The sequence below is a fragment of the Bubalus bubalis genome, chromosome 9 (genome assembly GCF_019923935.1).
Source record: "Bubalus bubalis isolate 160015118507 breed Murrah chromosome 9, NDDB_SH_1, whole genome shotgun sequence".
Lineage (NCBI taxonomy): Eukaryota > Metazoa > Chordata > Mammalia > Artiodactyla > Bovidae > Bubalus > Bubalus bubalis.
In genome coordinates, this window is record NC_059165.1 from 106,804,127 (window position 1) to 106,831,399 (window position 27,273).

The window sequence follows — 27,273 nt, forward strand, 5'->3', positions numbered from 1 at the left end:
AATGGACATGGGTTTGGGTGAACTCTGGGAGTTGGTGATGGACAGGGAGGCCTGGCGTGCCTCCCTGTTCATGGGGTCGCAAAGAGTCGGACACAACTGAGCGACTGAAGTGAACTGAACTGAACAGAGGGTGGGTTTTTTGGCCTCCTTTTTGATGAAAACCATGCACCAAGTTTGACAGAAATTTAGGAAAAGTTGCAGAGGCTGAGGTAGGTTGCAGTTTATTTTTATCTATTATTTGGTCCTTTGCTCTAAAAATGCATATATTTTAAGGTTTTTTTTTGCTATTAAACTGTTGTAAGAGACATGGTATTAAGCTTATGCAATTGGTGTCTTTCTAATGATAAATCCAGCACCTTTACACCCAGATTTTTTCTGTTCACATGTTGCATATAGTGTATAACACTGTATAAAGAGACAGAAAAACCTCACATTTATCTTACAAATGGCCAAAATCAGTATTTTCAATTGTGATTTATTTGTCTCAGGATATTTTAAAAAGTGACTAACAGGTATTAAAGTATTCCACATATTTATTACACAGTCAAAGCTTTTCCTTAAAATTAAATAACTGATAAGGACTAAATTAAAATTGAAGTTTTATCATATTCATTACATTTACTAAGTCATTCTCAAGTGTGTATACAGTTGTCCCATACTATCTGTAGTGGACTGATTCCAGGACCCCCACACAGATACCAAAATCTGAGGATGATCAAGTCCCTTACATAAAATGGCACAGAATTTGCATGTAACCTATGCACATCTTCTCATAAACTTTAAATCATCTCTAAATTACTTGAAATACCTAATACAGTGCAAGTGCTTATGAAAATAGTTGCCAGTGTGTGGCAAATTCAAATTTCGTTTTTTGGATATTTCTGAAAAGTTTTTTTAGTATTTTAAATTTGCAGTTATTTGAACCAGTGGATGTGGAACCCACAGATATGTAGGACCAATTTTATTCTAATGACCTTTGGTTTAAGGGTTTCACACATGCAAATCTACTTTGAAGGGGTCCTCTTCAATGTGAATTTTATAATGGTTCGTAAGGGACGACCTCTGGCTGAAGAGTTTCCCACATGCATTACATTCATAGGGTTTTTCTCCAGTATGAATTCTTTGATGTGCAATAAGTGATGAGCTCTGTCTAAAAGTTTTCCCACATGTAATACACACAAAGGGTTTTTCTCCTGTATGAATCCTTTGATGTTGAAGAAGAGCTGCACTTTGCCCAAAAGATATCCCACATTCCAGACATCGATATGGTTTCTCTCCTGTGTGAATTCTGTGATGATTACTAAGGGACGAGTTACACCTGAATGTTTTCCCACACTCATTACATTTATAGGGTCTTTCTCCAGTGTGCATTCTCTGATGTTGAATGAGAGCAGAACTTTGTCTGAAGGCTTTCCCACACACTTTACATTTACATGGTTTCTCTCCAGTATGAATTCGCTGATGAATAATGAGTGTCGAGTGGGAACTTAAGGCTTTACCACACTCATTGCAATTATACAATTTCTCTCCAGTATGAATTATTCGATGTCTATTAAGTCGTGAAATAGAAGTGAAACCTTTTTCACATTCATTACATCTGTAAGGCTTTTCTCCAGTGTGAATTCTTTCATGTTGGATAAGAGATGCACTCTGACTGAAGGCTCTCCCACATTCACCACATTTAAAAGGTTTCTCTCCTGTGTGAATTCTCTGGTGGTAACGAAGGGATGAACTAGACTTAAAGGTGTTGCCACATTCGTTACATAAATAGGACTTCTTTCTTGGATGAATTCTCTGACATCCAGGAAGGTTGCAAGTGGATGCCTTCCTTCCTGGGTTATATTTGTGGGGATTGTCTTGAGCATGAATTTTTTGATGTATAAAAAGGGCAGACCTTCTGCCAAAGGACTTACCACATTCTTTACATTTGTAGGATTTTTCCACAGTATGTATTTTTACGTGTTTATAAAGGGATGCACTATGGCTGAAGGCTTTCCCACACTCTTTACATATATAGGGTTTCTCTCCAGTATGAGTTCTTTGATGTTGAATAAGAGCTGAACTTTGGTTGAAGGCTTTCAAACATTCATCACATTGAAATAATCTCTCTCCAGTATGGTTTTTCTGATGTTTACGAAGGGATGACTTGTGAATGAAGGCTTTTTCACATATGTTACATTTATGGCGTTTTTCTGCTGTCTTTATTTTCGATTGGTTAAGTACATTTGAATCCTGCCTTAAGCTATTTCTTTGTATTTCATATTTTGAAGGTGTTTTTTCTCTAGCAATCCTCTGTTGCTTAACAAACACTGATTTCAGGCTGAAATTTTGGCCGAAGTCATTATTTTTATGGCTTCTTTCTACAGTGAGGATTTTTGTATGGGTGACTGAAATTATTTGTAAACTTTCACTTTTGTCCTTCTGTTTCTTTATTCTGTCTTCATATATGCAGGGGTTTTCTGATATGAAATTCCACGGTTCATCCTTTTTGAGTGTTTTCCTTATTAGCCCCGAAAATGATGAGTCTTGAGTTTGAGTTGCCTTTGTGGTTTTAGGACTGCTCTTACATTCTGAAAAAAAATAAAAAAAGGAAGTGCCAATGATTCACATGATTAGCTGAGACTAAATGTATAGAAGGAATAAATATTAATGATATATAAATAAGGCCTCACTTTCTGGATTAAAAAAAGCACTAGGAAGAGGAAAAATAGAAGTAACACTGTATATATAAAATAATAATGAATGAGAGATGATGTACTAGGGTGAATAAAATAAGGGATCTTCATTTAAAGAAGGTGAGCATATACACATGACCAGGAGAATGGAGAGAAGGGATCAGAAGAGAAATATGAACTGGGAAATGCAGTCTAGCACCCAAAGCATATGACAGGCTCATAAATTATCTCCATGACATCATTCTCATTTCTGTAATTATTTCTAATCTTGAATATCTTCCCTACTTTTCCTACATGTCAAACTTCTCTGTAGCCTTCAGATTCAGTTCCAATGTTAGCTCATCTGTCACCCTTTCCTGACTCTGAGCCCAAACAATCTATTCCCCTTATTATACCACTTACCATAGTATCCCATAATATGTATTTAAGGGAAAAAAATGAGTATATCTAGAGAAAATGAGAAAGCCTTAAACAAGTTCAGCACCATTAATAATAAACACATGCAAGAAAACAGGAATTGAGAGATACTTCCTCAACAAGGTAAAGTACATATACTTTAGTCCTAAAATCAGTATCTTATTTAATAAAGAAACTCTAGAGACATTTCCACCATGATCAAGAACAAGGCAAGGATACCAACTACCTTCACTTCTATTCAACATTGTATTAGATGTATTAACCAATACAAGTACACAAGCAAAGCCTTTTGGCTTTGTGTATAAAGAGGCATAAGGATGAGTAAAGAGAAAATTAAACTACTTCTATTTGCTGATGCTATTAATGATACATCTAAAATTAAACTTCAGAGAATCAATGATAAAACTTGATCAGTGACATAGCAGGATATAAAATTAACATACTAAAATCAATAATCTTCATTTATACAAAAATTTAGGGAAATAAATTCACAAGAAATATGAAAAACTTATATGAGGAAAAATTTGAAACAGTCTTGAATGACATTAAAGTATACCTGAACCAATAGCAAAACCTCTCCTATTCATGGATAAGAAAATTAAATATTATAAAAATATAAAGATATTAAATTGCGTGTGTGTGTGTGTGTGTGTGGGTGTGTATAGATAGATAGATAGATAGATATTTTAAATCCTGCAGGATTTCTCAACTTTAGCTGACATTTTATGCTGGATAATTCTTTTTCAGTGATGGCCTGTGCAATAGTACCTACTCTTTTCACCACTCCTACCCTCTCTCAAGTTGTGGCAGTCAAAAATATTTCAAGACACTGAAGCACTGAAATGATAAAATCACCCCTGGTAGAGAACCAATGGTATGGATGAAATAAAAATGAAAGTAAGTTAATAAATGTTGAAACTGGGTGATAGATACACAGGAATTCCTTATACTATTTTCTCTACTTACATATATGTTTAAACTTTTCTGTAATAAAAGTAAAAATTAAATTTTCTTTTACTTTCTGTTAATTTCTTGCAAGAGGAGAGAGTAGGTTAATCTTTCTCCCCTTTATACCATGTATAATCAGGGAGAAATTAGAAAATACTTATATTTGAATGAAAATGAAAACACAACTTACTAAAACTTATGGGGTGTAGTGAAAACAGGAAGAAAATTTAAAGAAGTACTTAAAAACATAATTTACTACTTAAGGAACCAGAAAAAACAAACTCAACCCAAAGCTAGCAGAAGGAAGGAAATAACAAAGGCAAAAGCCTAGTCACATAAAATAGAAAAACAATAGAGAAAAATCAACAAATCCAAAATCAGTTATCTGAAAAGACCTAGAAAATTGATAAGCCTTTAGTGAGACTAAGAATAAAAGGGAAAAGACACACATTAGTAAAATCAGAAATGTGAGTGGTGACATTACCACAGATTAAAATAAAAAGGATTATAAGGAAAAACTATGGATAATTGTATGACAAAAAACTGGATAGCCTAGAAAATATGGACAAATTCATAGAAACACAAAATCTACCCAAACTGAATTATGAAGTAGAAAATCTGAACAGATATATAATCTAGAAAAGCAACTGAGTCAGTAATCAAAACCTCCCAATAATAATTATAAAAACCAGCTCTGTACCAGATGGCTTTACTGCCTACCAAACATTAAAGATCTAACACCACTCCTTCTGAAATGCTTCCAAAAAACCAAAGGAGGCAGCGATACTTTCTAACTTATTCTATGAAGCCATCATTGCCCTGATAATAAAACCAGACAAAAACCCTACAAGAAAAGAAAGCTAAAGACCAATATTCGTTACATATATTGATTTTAAAATCCTCAATAAAGTACTTGCAAAGAGAATTCAGCACATTAAAATGATTATACATCATGACCAAATGAAATTTATCCCTGGCATACAAGCATGATTTAACATATGAAAACCAACTAAAGCAACACATTCAGAATGAAGACACAAAACCACACAGTCATCTCAAGTGATGTACAAAAATGTACCTAACAAAACTCAAAATACAACATTTTTTCATGATTAAAAAAAAAAAGAACAACAACAAAACTGGGACTAGAGGGAAACTACCCAACACAATAAACACTATCCTTAAAGAACCCACAATTAACATCATATTCAATGGCAAAAGACCATGATCTTTTCCTCTGAGATCAGGAACAAGACAAGGATGCCCACTTTTACCACTTCAACCCAGTACTGGAATTTCTAGCCAGAACAATCAGGCAAGAAAAATAAAGAGTATCTAAACTGGAAAGGAAGAGGTAAAATGATCTTAGTCACAGATGACATGCTCTTTTTAAAAATTTATTTTATTGAAGTACAGTTGACATATAATGGTGTGTTAATTTCTGCTGTACCACAGTAATTCAGTTATCAGATGGTAAAGAATCTGCCTGTAATGCAGGAGACCCAGGTTCAATCCCTGGGTTGGGAAAATCCCATGGAGGAGGGCATGGCAACCCACTCCAGTATTCTTGCCTGGAGAATTCCCATGGACAGAGGAGCCTGGCGGGTTACAGTCCATGGGGTCGCAGAGAGTCAGATACAACTGAGCAACTAAGCACACAGCACATACATATATTGGGTTGACCAAAAAGTTCGTTCAAATGTTTCTGTAACATCTTATGGAGAAATCCAAATGACCTTTTTGGCCAACCCAATATATACATTCTTTTTCATATTCTTTTCCATTACTTATGGGTTACCACAGGATATTGAATATAGTTCCTTGTGTTATACAGTAGGACTTTGTTGTTTGTCCACTCTATATAATAGTTTGCAATAGATGACATAATCTTATATACAGAAAATCTAAAGACTCAACAAAAAAACTGATAGAATACACAAACTCAGCAAAGTGGCAGGATAAAAAAATCTACACAAAATCAGTTTTGTTTTTATATTCTAACAATGAACAAGTCAAAACAGAAATACAGAAAAGGATTTCATTTACTATAGCATCAAAAAGAATAAAATACTTAGGAATTAACTCAAAGGAAGTAAAAGATTTATACACTTGAAACTACACTGTATAAAGATGACAAAGGTAAATGGAAAAACATCAAGTATTTATAGATTATAAGATTTACTATTGATAAGATGTTAATACTACCCAAAGTGATCTAGAGATTAAATGCAAGTCCCATCAAAATTCTAATGCCATTTTTGGGCAGAAATAGAAAAACCCACATTAAAATTTATATTAAATCTCAAGGGACCCTGAGAAGTCAAATAATTTTGAAAAAGAAGAACAAAGTTGGAATACTTCCCGATTTCAAAACTTATACAAAGTTACAGTATGGAAGCATCGTGGTACTGGCATAAAGATACATATAGATCAATGGAATAGAACAGGAAGTCTGAAAACAAATCTTGGCATATAAGGGCAAAGGATTTTTGACAAGGGTGCCAAGACCATTCAATGGGGAAAAGATAGTCTTTTCAACAAATAGTGCTGGGAAAACTGGATATGCATGTGCAAAAAAAAAAGAAAAAATGAAGTTGGACCCTTCATGTGTGTAACACCATACACAAAATTTAACTCAAAATGAATATATGACTTAAATGTAAGACCTAAAACTATAAAATTCTTAGAAGAAAACATGGGGCAAAAGCCTCATGACTTAGGATTTACCATTGATTTCTAGAATAGAATACCAAAAACACAGGAAACAAAGGAAAAAATAGACAAATAATTGTACTTCATCAAGATTAAAAGCTTCTGGGTGAATTCCTGGCAGTCCAGTAGTTAGGACTTAGCACTCTCACTACTGGGGTCTGGGTTCAATCCCTGGTTGGGGAACTAAGACTCCACAAGCTGAGCAGTGTGGCCAAAATAAACAAATAAAAGCTTCTGTACATCAAAGAAGACATCAGTAGAATACAAAGGTAAGACTAGGAAAAATATTTTCTAATTATATATCTGATAAAGGGTTAATATTCAAAATATATTAAGTATTCCTATAACTCAACAATAAGAAAAAAAAAAACAATTTAATTCAAAAATGGGCAAAGGACTTGAACAGACATTTCTCTATAGAAGGTATACCAGTGGACTCTAATAAGCACATGAAAAGATGTTCAACATGTTAGGAAATAAAAATCCAAACTTTCACATTTGTTATTATGGCTAACAAACATATATGTGTGTGTGTGTGTGTGTGTTTTAATTATATATACAGAGAGATGGAAAGTAACAAATGTTGGCAAGGATATGGAGAAATTGGAACCCTTCTGAATTGCATTGATGATCATGCACCAGCTAGGACAAAGAAAGCTTTAACTCAGTCTCTTTAAAAAATCTCTGCTAATGCTTGAAACGTCAAAAATTCCAGTGTTCACTTGCCACCCCCATCATTCCAGTTTGGCTTTGAATGTAGCCACTTTACATGCCAACCTAAACACACTGTCATTCCCCCCTAAACTGACATATGGAGTCTGTTGAGCAGGTTGAATATGTCACACAATTAAGGAAATTTTGTGACCCATACTGTGTCATTGAAATATGCTGCTAGTGGTGACCATTTTTCTAAAAGCAATCTCTGGACTGTCTCTCATAACTCAAAAACTCTGGCCAGTGATCTACCTTTAGAAAGCATCTCACTTCTGTGTATAAGAGAAGACGTGCGTTCCGTATCCATCTCACAGAGCTGTGCAAACAGTCATGAGTTAAGGGCATGTACTTTAATGTGGTTGATAATTTTAATTACATTCTGCAAAACGTTGTTAAGGTGACATTTTCCAGCTAGCCAGCATTTCTCTATGGATAACACAATGTGTAGACTCACATTCAGAAGTGACCTCTTTGACCCAAGTACATTACTTTGCCAACAAATGTCCATCTAGTCAAAGGTATGGATTTTCCAGTAGTCATGTATGGATGTGAGAATTGAACTATAAAGGAAACTGAGTGCTGAATAATTGATGCTTTTGAGCAGTGGTGTTGGAGAAGACTCTTGAGAGTCCCTTGGACTGCAAGGAGATCAAACCAGTCAATCCTAAAGGAAATCAGTCTTGAATATTCATTGGAAGGCCTGATGCTGAACCTGAAACTCCAATGCTTTGGCCACCTGATGTGAAGAACTGACTCATTGGAAAAGACCCTGATGCTGGGAAAAATTGAAGGAAGGAGGAAAAGGGGATGACAGAGGATGAGATGGTTGGATGGCATCACTGACTCGATGAACATGAGTTTGAGCAAGCTCCGGGAGTTGGTGATGGACAGGGAGGCCTGGCGTGCTGCAGTCCATGGGGTCGCAAAAAGGCAGACACGACTGACCGACTGAACTGAACTGAATGAAACCAGAAAGCCATCTAGTGGTTTTCTGACCATCTAATAATGGTCTAAAGACATTACTATGGTCTCTGTGCAGTCAAACCTTTCTGCTAAGGATAATCTGTATTTGCACCCCACCCTCCCTGCCCCCAACCAGCCCCAGCAATAGCATCAACACCTCAGTTCCACACCAGATCAAGCATTAGAGTCTCATAAAGAGTGAGCAACCCAGATCCCTCGCATGTACAGTTCACAGTAGCATTCACACTATTTTAAGAATCTAATGCTACTGCTGATCTGACAAAAGAGTTACGAGCTCAGTCATGGCAGCCACTCTGTCCACGCATATACAGATACAAAATGACCAATTCTGTTTCCCTGATATGAAATCATTCTTGAATAGTTCTGCAGCTGTGATGTTGGTTGCCAACACAAGTGCACATATCCCCCTGCATATCCTCCTGAAAAACAGATTGCACAAAACCAGGCACTGTTTTCCTGTTTTCAACACTGGTAGACTCATCAACCTGGATTACGCCCCACAGTGACTCATTAATCCTCTCTAACAATTGTGCCTCAATATCCTCTGCTGTTTCATCCATTTGTCTAGTTACAGTGCTAGACGAAAGAGGAACACATGCCACCTTTTGAACTGCAGCCTCTCCTAAAGTTCATGACAAATGAACTTTAGCAGCAGACAGGATCAACTCTTCACCAATAGTAAAGGACTTCTTACCTTTAGCAATGAAGTTAGCCCTAAGAATGATGCTCAGTGCAGACACATTTGATGAAGTGGTGGCCTTCAGTAATTGCTTCTGTTCTTCGTATTCACTTTCTTTTTTTCCCCCTTTGAAAAACTCCAGAGACTTGCATTTTATTGCAGGGTGCTTGGTCTTCCTGTGGTAAAGCAGTTTCGAAGGTTTCGAAACTTTGTTGGATAGCCAGTCATCACATACTATACAAAGTGGGCTTAGAGAATGTGAATCACCTGTTTCAATAAACCTGTAATTTAAGTTGGACTCCTGGTATTCTATTTAACTTTTATTATTTATTTTTATTTTTGGCTGCTGGGTCTTCATTGCTGTGCGCAGGCTTTCTCTAGTTGTGGAGACTGCAGGCTTCTCACTGCAGTGCCTTCTCTTGGTGCAGAGCATTGGCTCTATAATGCAAGGGCTTCAGCAGTTGCAGCTCTTGGGTTCTGGAACACAGGCTCAGCGGTTGTGGTGCAAATGTTTAGTTGCCCTGCAGTATGTGGGATCATCCTGGACCAGGGATCAAACCAGTGCCCCCTGCATTGTAAGGTTAATTCTTAACCGCTGGACCACCAAGGAAGCCCCATTTTCTTTTAAATACCGCTTTATTTTTGTTGGCAGTCTTAAAGCCTTCTGCTGTCTCATTATTGTGTCTTTCACCCTTTTCAAAGAAGCTCTCCAGTGATGTTTGTTTTTTACTTATTTTGGCAAGGGTTACTTTGTAGGTTTATCAAAACTGTGACTGAGACAAGTGTGCAATGAGGGAAAGAGATGTGTATAGAAGTGATAAATAAAATAATGGACAGGTCATGCATGGACTAAAATAAGTGTAAGATTCTGATTTAAAGCCCACCACTAGATACAGCTGTACAATTCATCAACTCACTTGCCCCTATAAAGCCTGCCACCAGATACATCTTAGTTGTCACTTGCCACTCACTGATAGGGTTTTGATATCAGTCTTTAAGCAATTGATTTATTATGGTCTCTGTGCAGTCAAACCTTTCTGCTAAGGATAATCTGTATTTGCACCCAAACCCCCAGCAAAAGCATCAACACCTCAGTTCCACATCACATCAAACATTAGATTCTCATAAAGAGTGAGCAGTCTAGATCCCTTGCAAGTACAGTTCACAGTAGCATTCATGCCATTATGAGAATCTAATGCCACAGCTGATCTGACAGGAGTTAAGAGCTCAGGTGGTAAATGCTATCGATAGGGAGGTGCTATAAATACAGATGAAACTTCCCTTGCTCTCCTGCTGCTCACTCCTGTCATGCAGCTTACCACTCACCTCCTGCTACCCGGACTCCTGCTCTGTAAGACACTAGGGATCCAGTAATGAAAAGAAGGGGTGACAATGGGCCCCCTCCACTAATAGGAGTGACTGGATCCTCCTTCTCAGACTCTTGTATTGGTATGGCCTTTTCCCTCAGACTGAGAAAGATATAAAAATGTGTTTAAACATTAGAAATGTGAAGGAAACACTGAAAGATGGTGTATTTCAATGGTCATTAAAAAGAGCTAAAATGAAGAACAGCAGCAGGTTATGTTTGATCTACAGCATGTCTGAAGTTGAAAAAACTCTTTCAAGTGCAATGTTCACATTACATTCTAAATGTATGGTTCTTTTAGTATTATTTTAACCAATACAATAAAACCTATTAACCATCGGAAAAAAAAAAAAAAAAAAGAAATGTTTTGTTTCCTCCAGGAGCCTAGTTTAACATGAGAAACAAATTAATTCAATGTGCAATCAATGCAAAATGTGATCACTTCTACAATGAAAATAAAAGATAGAAACAGAAACAAATGTGCGCTTTAAAGAGTATCCAAACTATCCTTCGACAGTGGAGGATATCGGCAGGAAAGATGTTCAGGCAATAGTAACAGTTTCCTAGGATTTCAGGGGATTAGTAGTTTGCTAGTGGAAATTTAAAAACTGAATCTTCCCTTTTGTCAAAATGGAAAGATATGTGCTTTCCCACCCTTTTTCTTAGCATATTCTTTGAGAAAACTTTTATTTGTAAATCATTCCTCTATAGCTTTGATATGTATTTAAACTTGTAAAGCTTCTGCTAGCATTAGAAACCAGCACTAAAAATTCTTAAGAGCTTGGGAGCCATCTCTTTGAAATATAAACATCAAGAAATATAGTGATACTATCTTCCTGTTCTTGTGAAAGTTTAGCCTAGTGCCTAGTTCCAAACTGGCACTATCTGCTCATCATAGGATACTAGAAGTTTTCTTATCACTAGGACATATAGCCCAACTGCCTGGTGCATTTAGAATAAATACAAAAAAATGTATAGCTGTGTTGTCGTCAGTCCCCTTGAAAATGAAAGTGTTAGTCGCTCAGTCATGTCGACTCTTTGTGACCCATGGACTGTAGTCTGCCAGGCTCCTTTGTCCATGGAATTTTCCACGCAAAATTACTGGAGTGAGTTGCCATTCCCTTCTCCAGGGATCTTCCTAACCCAGGGATCAAACCTGGGTCTCCCACACTACAGGCAGATTCTTTACCATCTGAGCCACCAGGATGAAGACAAATGACAATTAACCTCAAGAACATGTATTCTCAAGAATATGTAATTCTCAGCTACGTTAAAAAAGGGTGGGTTTTTTTTTCTGTTATTGTGATCTCATCAGCAGGTTACCTATGCAGTCTAGTTTAATTCTTATTCAATAGTGACAATGTTTTCTGTCTTTTGGAGAGGTTTTTCTGGGTTGGCAGGAGATTTAACAAAACTTTCCCCAATATTATATGAAGGGATAAGCATGAGGGTTGAAGGCAGAATCAGTATCTTTTTTTTTTTTTTTTAACCCAAAATAGGCTTTTGGCCGTATTTTCTAAAGCATTCCCCTGATTTATCCAATAATTAGTCAGATTCAAAGTTATATCTTAACGAAAATGTGACTTTAATTGGCACTTTCACAAGGCTTCTTGTGAACCAGAGACTGAGAGAATTAAAATCGGTATGCTGGGAATTATACATAACAGTATAATTATACATGGGTGTAGTACTGCACATTTGTGAACACCCTCCGTCTTACTGAAAAAAGAAATGCTGGTATAGACAATGTTTTTGGCAATGTCAATTTAAATAACTTTTTATTATGGAAAAATTTTAATATATATGAAAGTAGAGAGAATTGTACAATGCTTCAAAAACCACCAACACTTCATATATAAGCTTCACTCCTCCTCCATCAGATGGGCTAAAGCAAATCCCAAACTTATCATCTCATCTGAAAATATTTCCAAACACATTTCTCAAAGGGCATTAAGAAAAAGCAACAAAAAGCAAAACATCTCACAGCCAATGAAATTAACACTATTTACACAGGCAGCATTTGAATTTCCCTATGTGAAAGCCTTTGACTGTGTGGATCACAACAAACTGTGGAAAATTCTGAAAGAGATGGGAATACCAGACCACCTGATCTGCCTCTTGAGAAATCTGTATGCAGGTCAGGAAGCAACAGTTAGAACTGGACATGGAACAACAGACTGGTTCCAAATAGGAAAAGGAGTAGGTCAGGGCTGTATATTGTCACCCTGCTTATTTAACTTATATGCAGAGGACATCTTGAGAAACGCTGGGCTGGATGAAGCACAAGCTGGAATCAAGATTGCCAGGAGAAATGTTAATAACCTCAGATATGCAGATGACACCACCCTTATGGCAGAAAGCGAAGAACTAAAGAGCCTCTTGATGAAAGTGAAAGAGGAGAGTGAAAAAGTTGCCTTAAAGCTCAACATTCAGAAAACTAAGATCATGGCATCCGGTCCCATCACTTCATGGCAAACAGATGGGGAAATAGTGGAAACAATGGCTGACTTTATTTTTTTGGCTCCAAAATCACTGCAGATGGTGACTGCAGCCATGAAATTAAAAGACGCTTACTCCTTGGAAGGAAAGTTATGACCAACCTAGACAGCATATAAAAAGCAGAGACATTACTTTGCCAACAAAGGTCCATCTAGTCAAGGCTATGGTTTTATAGTAGTCATGTATGGATGTGAGAGTTGGACTATAAGGAAAGCTGAGCGCAGAATTGATGCTTTTGAACTGTGGTGCTGGAGAACTCTTGAGAATCCCTTGGACTGCAAGGAGATCCAACCAGTCCATCCTAAAGGAGGTCAGTCCTGAGTGTTCACTGGAAGGACTGATGTTGAAGCTGAAACTCCAATACTTTGGCCACCTGATGCGAAGAGCTGACTCATTTGAAAAGACCTTAATGCTGGGAAAGATTGAGGGCAGGAGGAGAAGGGGACGACAGAGGATGAGATGGTTGGATGGCATCACCAACTCAATGGATATGAGTTTGGGTAAACTCCGGGAATCGGTGATGGACAGGGAGGCCTGGCGTGCTGCAGTCCATGGGGTTGCAAAGAGTCAGACATGACTGAGCAACTGAAATGAACTTTGTCCTAAATTTTTTCAATTAGGAAACAAGGTTCACCTACCTTGGTTGGTGAACTCTTAAATCTTTTCTAATTATTAGGTTATAAATGTAATTTGTAATCTGGTGAAGTGAAGGTCATTTGCCATCCCAGAAAAATATCTTAACCTGATAAAAGAGTATCCACAACAACCTAGAGCTAACATTACACTTGGGCTTCCCCAGTAGCTCCGTGGTAAAGAATCTGCCTGTCAATGCAGGAGATGGAAAAGATGTGGGTTCGATCTCTGGGTCAGGAAGATCTCCTGGAGAAGGAAATGGCAACCTACTTCAGTATTCTTGCCTAGACAGTTCCATGGACAGATGAACTGGATGGGCTACAGTTCATGGGTTCACAAAGAGTCAGATATGACTGAGAGACTAAGCACACACATCATTATACTTAATGGTGAAAGGCTGAATGCTTTATACCTAAGATCTGGAACAAGGCAACCATGTCTGTTCTCACCACTCATAATCAGTATAGTACTGAAAGTCTACTTAGTACAACATGGCAAAAAAATGAAATAAAAGGTGTACAAATTGGAAAGGAAGAAATAGAACTATCCCTATTTGTAGATAACAGTACAAAGAAAATTCCTCAGAATCTACAAAACATTTTCTAAAACTATAAGACATTTAGGAAGGTTACAGGATAAAGACAAACATACAAAAATCAGTATTATATCTACGTAATATGGACATATGGGCAATGAACTTATATTTATAGTACCATTTATAATTACTCAAAAACACTTAAGTATAAATGTAACAAAATATATACAAGACTTGTATCATGAAAATTATGAAACATTGATGAAAGAAATTAAATAAGAGCTAAATGGGGAATTCCATGGTGGGTCTGTGGTTAGGACTCAGCACTTTCACTGTTGAGGGCCCAAGGGCCAGGGTCAATCTCTGGTTGGGGAACTAAGATCTCACAAATCATGTGGCATGGGCAAAAACAAAAACAAAATAGAACTAAATATATGGTTGCTGCTGCTAAGTCGCTTCAGTCATGTCCGACTCTGTGCGACCCCATAGACAGCAGCCCACCAGGCTCCCCTATCCCTGGGATTCTCCAGGCAAGAATACTGGAGTGGGTTGCCATTTCTTTCTCCAATGCATGAAAGTGAAAAGTGAAAGTGAAGTCGCTCAGTCGTATCCGACTCTTAGCGACCCCATGGACTGCAGCCTACCAGGCTCCTCCGTCCATGGGATTTTCTAGGCAAAAGTACTGGAGTGGGGTGCCACTGCCTTCTCCGAAATATATGGTAAGATATACCATATTCACGGACTGGAAGATTCAGCCTAGTAAAGACCTCAATTGTCTCGAAATTTACTTGGTTTACTACAATATCTCTGCATGTAGATATAAATAAGATTATTCTAAAATTGACATGGAAAAGCAAAGAAACTAGAATACCTAAAGCAACTTCGAAGAGGAAGAAGAAACTAGGAATAATCAACCTACCCAATATTAAAGCCTATATATAGCTACAGTAATCAAAACTGTGTGATGCAGGTAGAGGGAAAGACACACAGATCAGTGGAACAGCAGAGAACACCTAGAAATAAAGTCACTCGTGTGCTCAACTGCTTTTGGACAAAGGTGTAAAAGAACTGAGTGAAAAAAGACAGCTTATTCAACAAATAATGCTGGGACAACTGACTGTCCACCAGCAGAAATAATGAGTCTTGACTGAATCTTACATCTAATACAAAAATTAACCCCAAAGAATCACAGAGATGAATGTTCAATGTAAAACTATAGCACTTTTAGAAAAAAATGCAGAAGAATATCTATAAGATCTAAGGATAAGTAAAGAGTTCTTAGACTTAATGAAAGGACAATTCATAAAAGGGAGCATTGAGGAACTGGAGCTCATCAAAATTAAAACTTTCATTCTTCAAGAGACACAGTTAAGAGAATGAAAGGGGAAACTAAAGACTAGGAGAAAATATTTGCAAACCACATATCCATCAAGTGACTATGATCCAGAATGTATTAAAAAACTCTCAAATCTCAACAGCAAAAAACCAAACAATACAATTAGAAAATGGATAAAAGATACAGACAGACATTTCACCAAAGAAGATATACAGATATCAAAAAAGCACAAAAAAATATGTGCAATGTTATTAGAACTTAGGAAGATGCAAGTTAAATTATAGGTATAATTGGGTCTCCTGCATTGCAGGCAGATTTTTTTACCATCTGAGCCACCAGGGAAACCCCGTATATACCTATCAGAATGGCTAAACTAAAAGTAGCAACAACACAAAATGTTGGCAAGGATACATAGAAACTGAATCATTCATATGCTGCTGCATTGCTGGTAGAATATAAATTGGTACAGCCACTCTGGAAAACAATTTGGTTGTGTCTTCAAAACCTAAACATGCAACTACAACATGACCCAGCAATTATACTCCTGGGCATTTATCACAGAGACATGAAAATTTTCTTTTGTACAAAAACCTATACACAAATGTTTTTAGCCATGTTACCTGTAATTGTCAGAAACTGGAAACAATCTATATCCTTCAACAAGTGAATGGTTATATAACTGTGGTATGTGTGTGTACTTTACAAAAAACTATTCAGCAATCAAAAGGAATGAAATATTGATACAAGAAACTACTTTAAAAATTTTCCAGAGAATTATGCTGAGTGAAAAGAAAAATCCTAAAATGTAACATACTGTATGACCATTTAAATAATATTCTTGAAATGACAAAATTATAGAAATGGACTAGGAGTTACAAAAGAGAAAGAACAAGGGGAGGTGAGAAACAGGGACAAGGAATCAGAGGAAAGTGGGTGTGTCTAAAAATGGGTAGCAGGTAGGATCCATATGGTGACAGAAGGAATTCTTCCATATCTTTACTGTATCAATATCTTATTTGCAATCTTCTATTATAGTTCTGGAACTGGGTGAAGGACCAATGGATCTCTCTGTACTATTGGGTTGGCCAAAAAGTTTCAATACTTCTTATGTGAATCTACAATTATCTTAAAATGAAAGCTTTTTTTAGCCAAAAAAAAAGGCAAAATTCCCTCTAAAGTAAAAACTCAAATTGGTATCAGTCCCCCAAATCTGATCTAGTACCACTATCTCAGTGAATGATATCATTGTCCATCCCTAAACAAGTCACAAGCCAAGCAGGCAACCCTGACAACTCAATATCCCTTATATTCCATATTGAATCCACCTTTAATTCCTGCTGCCTTTATTTCCTAAACATCTCTGAAACTGGTTTCCTTCTTTCTGTCTCCATTACCACTAGGCTAAGCAAGTCATTCATTAACTGGAAACTGACTTGGACCAGGCACTATTTTAGGTATTGGAGAAATAGGTACAAATGAAACAGACAACCCAGCACAAAGGAGTTTATAGTTCAGAGACAGAGCAGATTATAAATAAATACTAACTATTTTGCAGTGGTAAGGACTCTGAGAGAAAATAACACATGATGAGGGGATTAAAATAGATGGAAGAATGTTGCAAAGGGTGTGGAGGTAAGGGAATCCTCCTATACTGTTGGTGGATATATAAATTGGTTCTGCCACTATGGAAAACAGCATGGAAGTTCCTCAGAACAACTAAAAACAGAGTTGCCATATGATCCAGCAATCCCACTCCTGGGCATATGTCTGGAAAAAACTGTAATTCAAAAAGATACACACACCCGAAAGTTCACAGCAGCACCATTTACAATAGCCAAGACATAGAAACAACCTAAATGTCCATCAAAAGATGGAAGGATAAGGAAGATGTGGTATATATACACAATGGACTACTACTCAGCCATTAAAAAGAATGAAATAATGCCATTTGTAGCAACAGGAATGGACCTAGAGATTATCATACTAAGTCAAGTAAGTCAGAAAGATAAAGTCAAATACCACATTATATCACTTACTTGTGGAATCTAAAATATGATGCAAACAAACTTATCTGAGGCAGAGGAACCAGAGATCAAATTGCCAACATCTGTTGGATCATAGAAAAAGCAAGAGAATTCCAGAGAAACATCTGTTTCATTGACTATGCTAAAGCCTTTGACTGTGTGGATCCCAACAAACTGTGGAAAATTCTTTAAGAGATGGGAATACCAGACCACCTGACCTGCCTCCTGAGAAACCTGTTTTCAGGTCAAGAAGCAACAGTTAGAACCAGGCATGGAACAATGGACTGGTTTCAAACTGAGAAAGGAGTATATCAAGGCTGTATATTGTCACCGTGCTTATTTAACTTATATGCAGAGTACATAATGCATAATGCCGGGCTGGATGAAGCACAAACTGGAATCAAGGTTGCCGGGAGAAATATCAATAACCTCAGATATGCAGATGACACCACCCTTATGGCAGAAAGTGAAGAGGAACTAAAGAGCCTCTTGATGAAGGTTATAGAGGAGAGTGAAAAAGTTGGTTTAAAACTCAACATCAAAAAACTTGAGATAATGGCATCCGGTCCCATCACTTCATGGCAAATAGATGGGGAAACAATAGAAATAGTGACAGACTTTATTTTCTGGCTCCAAAATCTCTCTGGACAGCTCTGGACAGTTGTACTTTCATTCAATTTAATCCAACTAAAGCTTAACTCAGAAAGGCAGACTCCTCATGGATCAGAGGCTGTCAAGGCGAAGGTAAGGGCAACAATTCCTCCTTCTCTCCCTCTGATCTTCCATGTCAGGCTCAGCCCATGCCTGGCAGTGGGGCTGACGCCTCTCCTAACTCTCTACTGCTTCCCTACTGCCTGAGTCCTCTGCTTATTTTGTGGTCATCTTCAGCTGTTCCCGCAAGATTAGTATATTTCTCCCAAATTACAGTTATAGAGAGAGCCAAGTGTGGTTCAGATCTCAAAAGATCTCACCTTGGATGGGGAAGCAAGCACTCTCCTAAAGGTGTGGGCACTTTAGGAATTGAGACAGCCTGTCTCATAGCTCGTCTCACTCACTCACTCACTTCAGTCGCTCAGTCGTGTCCAACTATTTGCAACTCCACGAACTGCAGCACGCCAGGCCTCCCTGTCCATCACTAACTCCCGGAGTCCACCCAAACCCATGTCCATTGAGTTGGTGATGCCATTCAACCATCTCATCCTCTGTCGTCCCCTGCTCCTCCTACCCTCAATCTTTCCCAGCATCAGGGTCTTTTCAAATGAGTCAGCTCTTTGCATTAGGTGGCCAAAGTATTGGAGTTTCAGCTTCCACATCAGTCCTTCCAATGAACACCCAGGACTGATCTCCTTTAGGATGGACTGGTTGGATCTCCTTGCAGTCCAAGAGACTCTCAAGAGTCTTCTCCAACACCACAGTTCAAAAGCACCAATTCTTCAGCTTTCTTTATAGTCCAACTCTCACATCTATACATGACCCTGGAAAAACCATAGCCTTGACTAGACAGACCTTTGTTGACAAAGTAATGTCTCTGCTTTTTAATATGCTGTCTAGGTTGGTCATATCTTTCTTTCCAAGGAGTAAGCGTCTTTTAATTTCATGGCTGCAATCATCATCTGCAGTGATTTTGGAGCCCAGAAAAATAATAAAGTCAGTCACTGTTTCCCCATCTATTTGCCATGAAGTGTCTGGTGGGCCCCAATTCCACATCTTGATGGGTCCACTGATTCATCGGGAACTGACAACAACCTAAGACAAGTCCTACCACGTCTACGCCAGGTGGCTCCAGACTGGTTGCAGGCTGATCCTTGCAGAATATAAGCCTGAGCCTGTGGCCACGCTACTTCAACTCCTCAGAGGCTGTGACCAGCTCTCAGGCACAGACCAGGTCCCATGATAGGGCTCCCACCTCAGCAGGATCTGGACCCTTCCCCTTTATCCCTGTTCCCACCTTTACACATCAGCTTCCTTTCTCTGGACTTACACACACCCTGTGAATGCTTCTCACATCCAAGTATCCTTCTTTGGGAAGCACTGCCCACACTGCCCCTCCTGATCCACATTCTCACAGAGAATGTGATTCTCACAGAGTTCCTGTGGCTCTTCCCCCAAGATCCCCACCAGAATCTGTCATTCCACACTCCTGTGTGCACTTAGTCTTCCCCTCAACTGAGCTCTGCTAGGGTAAGACCTGTGTCCTTCTGTCCAAGGTTGCACCACTGTTTATCACGGGACAGGAAAGCAGTGGATGAGGGTTTGAACTTGGTTCTCCCAGAGCCCCAGCCTCCCCAATTCAACAGCTGCCAGTCCCCAATTTTCATGACAGCCACCTCTGCCATTTCTCTCCTCTGGTGACTACTTCTCTGGTTCAGTCACAGAATCTTCCTTCTTAACCCACCTCATGAACGTTGAGGTTTCCTGGAACACTGACCTCTCCTCCATTCCCTCACCTTCTCAGCTCAAGATTTAAATGCTTCTCTCACACTGATGGCTCCCTGACCTCCCTGCTGAGTTCCAACCCCCTAATCTTTCTATAACTGTCCACTGCTGACCTCTACCCATATTTCATTCACATCTCAAATGAAATCCATCCCACACTGAACTCATCATATACCCTTAACAAAGGGGGCGCTCCTCTTTCCTCCTGAACCCATTGCACATGCCTTCTTCCAGGTAATGTCTTGCCTACGTTATTCAATAATCTCTAGAAGGTTCCCACCTCTATTTTTTTCTCACTTCAACTCTAAGCCCAACAATGTTTCCAAAGTGACATTCTTATTAAATTCAAATTACATAATTAAGGACTTCATGGGTATATTTTGTGAAAATTCTAAAAAAATTAAATGTAAATAAAGTCCCCTTTCATCATGCCCATTCTTGATCCCAATCCACATGTAACTAGTGTCCCCTGACCATTTTTTAAGCACTTAAGCACATATTATGCATGTCGACAAACGTGCATAACACCAGGGGCTTCCCTGGTGGGTCTGCTGGTATAAAGAATCCTCCTGCAAAGTGGGAGACCTGGGTTCGATCCCTGGGTTGGGAAGATCCCTTGGAGAAGGGAACGGTTACTCACTGCAGTATTCTGGCCTGGAGAATTCCATGGATTGTATATCCATGGGGTCACAAAGAGTTGGACATGACTGAGCTACTTTCTGGAGAAGGCACCCCACTCCAGTACTTCTGCCTGGAAAATCCCATGGACGGAGGAGCCTGGTAGGCTGCAGTCCATGGGGTCGCTCAGAGTTGGACAGGACTGAGCGGCTTCACTTTCACTTTTCACTTTCATGCATTGGAGAAGGCGATGGCAAACCCACTCCAGTGTTCTTGCCTGGAGAATCCCGGGGACGGCGGAGCCTGGGGGGCTGCCGTCTATGGGGTCGCACAGAGTCGGACACGACTGAAGCGACTTAGCAGCAGCAGCAGCAGAGCTACTTTCACATGCATGCATGTAGACAAACACCATGTAATTTTCTTTACACGTAAATGGAGACATGTTATGATCATGCTCTGTAACTTGCTTTAGCTTCTCACGTGCCTTGGAGCTCAGCCCACTCCAGTGCTCCTTCTTTCTAACTGGTGCTGCGTGCGAACACAGGAACCCACCTCAGGATGTTTAAAGTGTCTCAGACTCAGACCAGTCTTTCCAAAATATCAAGGACCATATAATTCTTCAATTTAAAATTCTTGAATTGGGGCTTCTCTGGTGGCTCAGTGGTAAAGAATCAGCCTGCCAACGCAGGAGACACAGGTTCAATCCCTGATCCAGGACGATCCCACAGGCCAAGAAGCAACTTGGCCCATGAAAGTCAACTGCTGAGCCTGTGCTCCGGAGTCTGGGAGCCACAACAAGAGAAGCCACCGCAGTGAGAAGCCTGAGCACGGCAACCAGACAGCAGCCCACAGAGTGACAAAGGCCCAGCCCAGCCAAATACAACCAACAAATAAATAAAACTATCAGAAATTCTTAAATTATTTGCAGTCAACCATAGACAGTTCTCATCTGTAAGAACTGTACCAAAGCACCCATAGTGTGGCCCCCACTCGGCTTTCCAATCTATTTCCTTTCTGATCTCTTTCTTTTCCTATAATGCTGGCCTTCAGTCAGAATGAATCAGCTATAGTTTCTTAAATACACTAAGTCTGCTGAATGAATACATGAAAATGTAGCCCTTCTCTGAAACAGGAAAGAATAAGAAAAAAGATCCTGAGAGATTCACCTGTGAAGTAACTGTAAGAGAAAAAGAGGACGCTTGTGACTGGGGGCCTTAGCATTCCTTCTCCATCATTTCTTGAGGACTGAGAACCTGGAGAAAGTTCACTGACCAACATCTCCAAGTCACACATCCACTCATTTACCAGACTGCTGCTTGCAGAGATTCCCCACCCACTCACCTAGAGAGGAATCTCCAGGGCTTTCTTTCTCTACCTTCCAGGGATCTTCTCCTTGCTGCAACAGGGAGATCACTTCAGGTTTGGAAAATGGGAGTCCTGCTCACAGCAAAAAAAAAAAAAAAAAGGACAAAAAAATACAAACAACAACAAACTCAGTCTTGACACAAAGAGGTAACTGGTTCTGAGTGGAAACTGAGGATGAGGCAAAGAGCTTCTGTGGGGTGCTCAAGCTATGCCCCTGTGATGTAAAGGAGCGGGTTAGGGAAAAGGCAAGGGACTTGTAGAACCTAACGATGGAATAATTAGTTACATGTTAGGGAAACACAATGAACATGCAGCCCTGAAATAGGGTACCATTAGCTTTCTGTAGAAAAACAAGTATGTGAGATGTCCAGACTAATATCTATAAACAGGTATAAACAGGAAAGGATTCTGTAACAGGTAGCTTGTTTAAAATGAGAAGACATGATCTAGCTTTAAAATAAAGACACTATCCTTTAAAATAAAGGATCATATGGTGTTCATCTGGCTGGAAAAGAAAACGGGGAAAGGCAAGTGGTGGGTCAAAGAAGGGGGCTGAAGGATGCTCTCTGCTTAGAAATGAGCAAACACATCATAATGGGAATGGCTTGAACTATGAGGGAATTTCTAATGTGCAGCTCTGTAGACTATCCCATCCATGAGGCATGAGGCATCCATGCTTATGAGGAAAAATTTTTCAGATTTATTTTTGGAGATCCAATTTGTATAGTGCTAAGGCAAAATTCAGCTGAAATTTTGATGATCCATGGCTTTTATCCAGGGATTTGGGTGCTGAGTTATCCCAATTTCCAATCAGAGGAAATTTCCTTACCCAATGAGACAAGGTTACTGTAGTTCTCCAGCATCACATCTTGGTACAGGTTTCTCTGAGAAGGAGCCAGCTTTCTCCACTCATCCCGTGTAAAGAGCACGGCCACATCTTCGAATGTCACTGACACCTGTAGAGACAAGCCATCCTAGCTCACCCAGGACCACCCATCACACAGGGTGAAGGCAGCAGCAATGGGAAGTAGTCAGGTTACCATGAAATGCTTCTATATTATTCTAGGTTCTGAAAGGTTCAAGTCACTAGTTTAATGAACACTTGATTTGTGACAAATATATACTGAGTAGCATGAAGTCTGAACCATGCCCTGTGTTAACCACAGAGATGTGTGGAGGTATTAAGGCCATTAGTAGGAATGTTCGTTAGAATAATCTTTCTTCAGGCAATTCAATAAAACATATTAAGAGCATTAAAATGTTTATACTCTTTAAGTCTCCAAATTACTGTATTTGTTTGACAATGAACCATGCAAAAAAATGCACACACAAGGACATTTATTATGGTGTTAGTAAGAGCAAAGAAATGGAAACAACCTAAATAATCATTGACAGAGGCTGGGTTAAATAATTTAAGGCATTATCTGCGTGCTCTCTGAAGCCTGAGGACAACAGTGGCAATTAAAGTAGCTATCATTTATTGAATGCTTTCTTCAGGCCAAGTACTTTTCTTAGAGCTTTATATTAATCTGTAGTGTAAAGCTTTTATCTTCATGACAACCCTGAGAAGACGGTACTATTATTATCCTCATTTTACACAGGAGAACTCACAGAGAGGGGAAGACATCTGTCTAAAGTCATAAAGCTGGTCAGTGGTAGTGCTGGGATTCCAATTTCAGGTACATGTCTAAGGCTCCATTCTTAACCACTCTGTAAAAGGCCTCTCAAAACCTACCAAATAATTAGTAAATAATTGAAATTCTGCACACAATGTACTTAAAACCATACCAAGTTTATATTAAAGGTTCAGATGTTACCTATTATCACATCAATATAAAGTACTAGGCAATCATTAAAACTGATGATATAAGTCAATAATGTTGACTTAAAAAGACATTCATGATAATATTAATTACAAAAAGCAGGTTATGTATCAGTATGTGTAGCTTGTTCCCATTTTTGAAAAAAATTAAATATGTACATAGAAAATGATGCTGAGAGATACATAACAAATGGCTCACAGCAATTATCTCCAGATGGTGGGGTTTTTTTTTGCATATATGGAAAAATATATACACAAATACACACACATATACACATCTATGCACATATGTACATATACAAGCATATATACATATACACATATATATGTGCATATTTTATTATCTGTAAAGTTTTTTTCCACAATTATGCAATATTTTTATGGTAAGATGAGGCATTAAATTAATATTGGTGAGGAATACAGCAATTCTTTGCTGTCAAAGAATTTACAATCTAACTAACAGACAAGAAAAGTGCATGAATTTGAACAACAAAGGAAAATGTGTAGCTGAATATGACCACACATCATTTCCATTTACCCTTATTTTAGAGACAAGGAACACAAGATCCAGGGCAGTTAGGATTCCAAGTCACACACTTTATTAATGGCAGAGACAGGATGATAACTAGTCTCCTTTTAACACAGCACTTGGTATATTCTCTCTCTGACCCTAAAACATCCCGTTACTGAGTTTTACATACAAGTCCACGCAGCATGTAAGGTTAGGGAGAAATGTCATATAGGGACGGAGAAGATTCTGGGCAAGAGAGCAGCTTGACTTTGTTGGAATGGAATGTGAAAGCCAAGCAGCTCTAATATACAAAGGCAGGTCCTAGCCATTGCCTCAGAAGATCAATCACCACATTTCGTGGCTTCAGATGATATACAACATCACACAGCACAGAGCTCTGGTAACACAGGGTCTGGGCCTACTCTGCATTCTGAGAAATGCACCAGAGGAACGGCTGGACAATATCCAGCATGAACTGAGAGGCCAGACATACCTGGGTTTGATTTCAGGTCACTGGACTTCTTTGAGCATCAGTTCCCTCATATGTAAAATGGGGTAATAACTGCTGCGCTGTTATGAGAGTGAGAACAAAGGTAAAGCCCTCGGGATATTCCCTAGCAACATTAAGTATCAATATTATTGTTAGATGAAAATGAGTAAAAACTGACAGTATTTTCTGGGTCCGAAAAACACTGTATAGTCATTTCTATCTGCCAACAGTAATAGTATCATGGACTAGAATGATATCGTTCAGCTACCACAACCACCACCTACTGAACGTCTCTGATGCGCCCAGCCCCGATTAAAACACTTTCCATGCTGTGATTTCACGTGATCCTCTCATCTACCCTATGAGGCAGGCAGGCATGGTTGCTATTCTCATTCTACAGCTGAGGAAACTGAGGCACAGAGAGATGCAGATGCCTAAGGCCTATAAATGGCAACAGAGGATATGGGTTCAAACCTGGCTGTCTGGCTTGAGAGCCCCACTTCTAACTGTACACCCTGTATACCTTGACTCTCCACTACTGATATCCCACAAAATCCTCCCTGCCTCTTCCTGAGGAGTCTTCTCTCTGTTCTTGAAGTCAAGAGACCTCTCCATTTATGTTCCCTCTGACATGGTTAACCTGGATGGGGGCCCCACCTTCATTTCCACAGAATAAAGATGAAAATAGTAGGTCAAGATCAGCTTTCAAGAGAGTGATAGAAGCAAGATACATGATCCAGAAAGTTAAAACTAAAAACTATGGACTGGGGAAAAAACCTGGGAAAGATAGCATGAGGATTCTCAGGGGCGGAAAGAAAAAGAAAAGCATTCTGGCCAAGAGTAGGGAGAGGGACAGGAATGAGCAAAGGGGCCAGGCCAGAAAGGAACGCTGCCAAGTCTGGATGTTTGTTTGTTCTGACCTCAAGTGATATGAGACGTGTGGCATCTTACCTGTCTAATTAGTAATCACATGGTGACCTGAGAAATGAATAAAAGAGTGCATACCAGGAAAACAAAAGAGAAACACTAGATATGGATTGCAAGGTTGGAAGTGAACATTCCCTATGGAATCTACCACCTACCTCCGTGGGCCAGCTCTTCAAAGAGAAAAGGATATAGGCTCCAAATCCTGGTGAAGATTGTATTAGGGGGAGAACTCCAGTTTGAAGATAAAAATATATATATATATATTTGTCTATAAGACTTGAGAGGGCAATGAACTCACCTGAGACCTTGCTTCCCTCTGTTCGGCAGCCATATCCTCTTTCTGAGCAGTTTCCCTTGAGGATGGGTGAAGTCTCCAGAAATCAGATCTGAGAGAAGAAAAAGGGAGCCAGGAGGAAGCCCCTTCTCTTTCCACCCCTCAGAATCAGCAGCTCTGAAACCTTTACAGAGAATGAGAATGATACCATGTGCCCTCAGAGAAGGACCTAGGAATAGACAGCACCAGGGAGAAGGGCTGGGTCATCCTGTTCCAGGCCCAGCTCTCTCCCTGACTCAGAGGAAAAGGTCCTAGGACTCTATCAGCAGTAGTAGCAGCTCCTTGAGCCTCACCAAGTGTCAGGCACTAAATGCATCATTGAGCACAGTTGGCACTGTCAACCCCCCATTTTATAGATCAGGACACTGAGGGCAGAGTGGGAGCAACTTACCCCAGTCCACACAGCCAAGGGAGGGTGGTACCAGGATTCCAACCACAGCTGGCCACAGAGCACATGCTTTAACCTCCCTGCATGCACGTGACAACTTTTCTCCACGCAAGTCTTCCCACCCAACTCCTCCCTCTCCTGCCAAAGAAACAATTTCCAGATTTTTCTGGAAAACCTGCTTCCGGAAGGGAACACATCAGCTTTCCTAAAGCGGGGAGCAGGCTTTAGGGAGAAGGCACAGGCAACCGAAGATCGGGATTCCAGTCCTGATTCTGCCACTGGGGAAAACCAGTGACTCACTTCTCACGCAAAACAAGCCTTTCACTAAGGAGGGCAGTGGCGATGTTAGAGGGAGGAAATAATCTTCACATTCACTGCCGGCCAGGAGCAAATTAAAACGCCCGCAGGAGCCAGGCAGGTAGCTCGCTGGGAACAGGTCGGGAGAAAGCAGCAGGGTGGCAGAACCCGGCGAATGGGGAGGAAGTGCCCGACTTGCGGAGTTCAGGGCACATCTGTGGGAGGCGGTGGTGCCAAGAAGACAGAGCCGGTGGCGCTCCGCCCACGGCCTGCCGGCACCCACGAAGAACCGGCTCTCGCCTCTTGGGCCTCTGTCCCGCGCCCCGACGCAGCATCCTCCCGAGGCCCGGTCCTCCCTCCTGCATCCCCGACACTCCACCGCTCACCTCTCCCGGGCCTCCGGGGGTTCCGCGGGCAGCAAGTGTTATGCTCCGGAACTGACACGGCCAGACAACTGCTTCAGGTAGGGACTTGTCCGAGGTGCTGCCTGGGTCGACCTCACGCCGGGAGGCCTTTCACGCCAGCGGCAAAACCCACGCAGGTCCGGGACCCTCAGGGGCTAT

General features: G+C 39.8%; 1 protein-coding gene across 10 annotated transcripts; it reads right to left on the reverse strand.

Annotated features, from left to right (window-relative positions):
* Positions 1-459: 459 nt before the first annotated feature.
* Positions 460-27,273, reverse strand: LOC102408093 (zinc finger protein 354B). 10 transcript variants are annotated; one of them, XM_044948393.2, is made up of 7 exons: positions 27,097-27,273; positions 25,990-26,077; positions 24,768-24,844; positions 22,771-22,897; positions 21,918-21,972; positions 9,145-9,305; positions 460-2,570 (listed from the first exon to the last, which is right to left on the reverse strand). In XM_044948393.2, exons 4-7 carry the CDS (start codon positions 22,802-22,804, stop codon positions 991-993), a joined length of 1,830 nt encoding a protein of 609 aa, XP_044804328.1. In that variant the 5' UTR covers positions 22,805-22,897; positions 24,768-24,844; positions 25,990-26,077; positions 27,097-27,273; the 3' UTR covers positions 460-990. The 10 variants fall into 10 exon arrangements, with proteins under 10 accessions (XP_044804328.1, XP_044804324.1, XP_044804325.1 ...); XM_044948389.2 differs by lacking the exon at positions 24,768-24,844 and adding an exon at positions 26,417-26,551; XM_044948396.2 differs by lacking the exons at positions 9,145-9,305; positions 24,768-24,844 and adding exons at positions 21,129-21,252; positions 26,417-26,551 and having other exon boundaries at positions 2,440-2,570.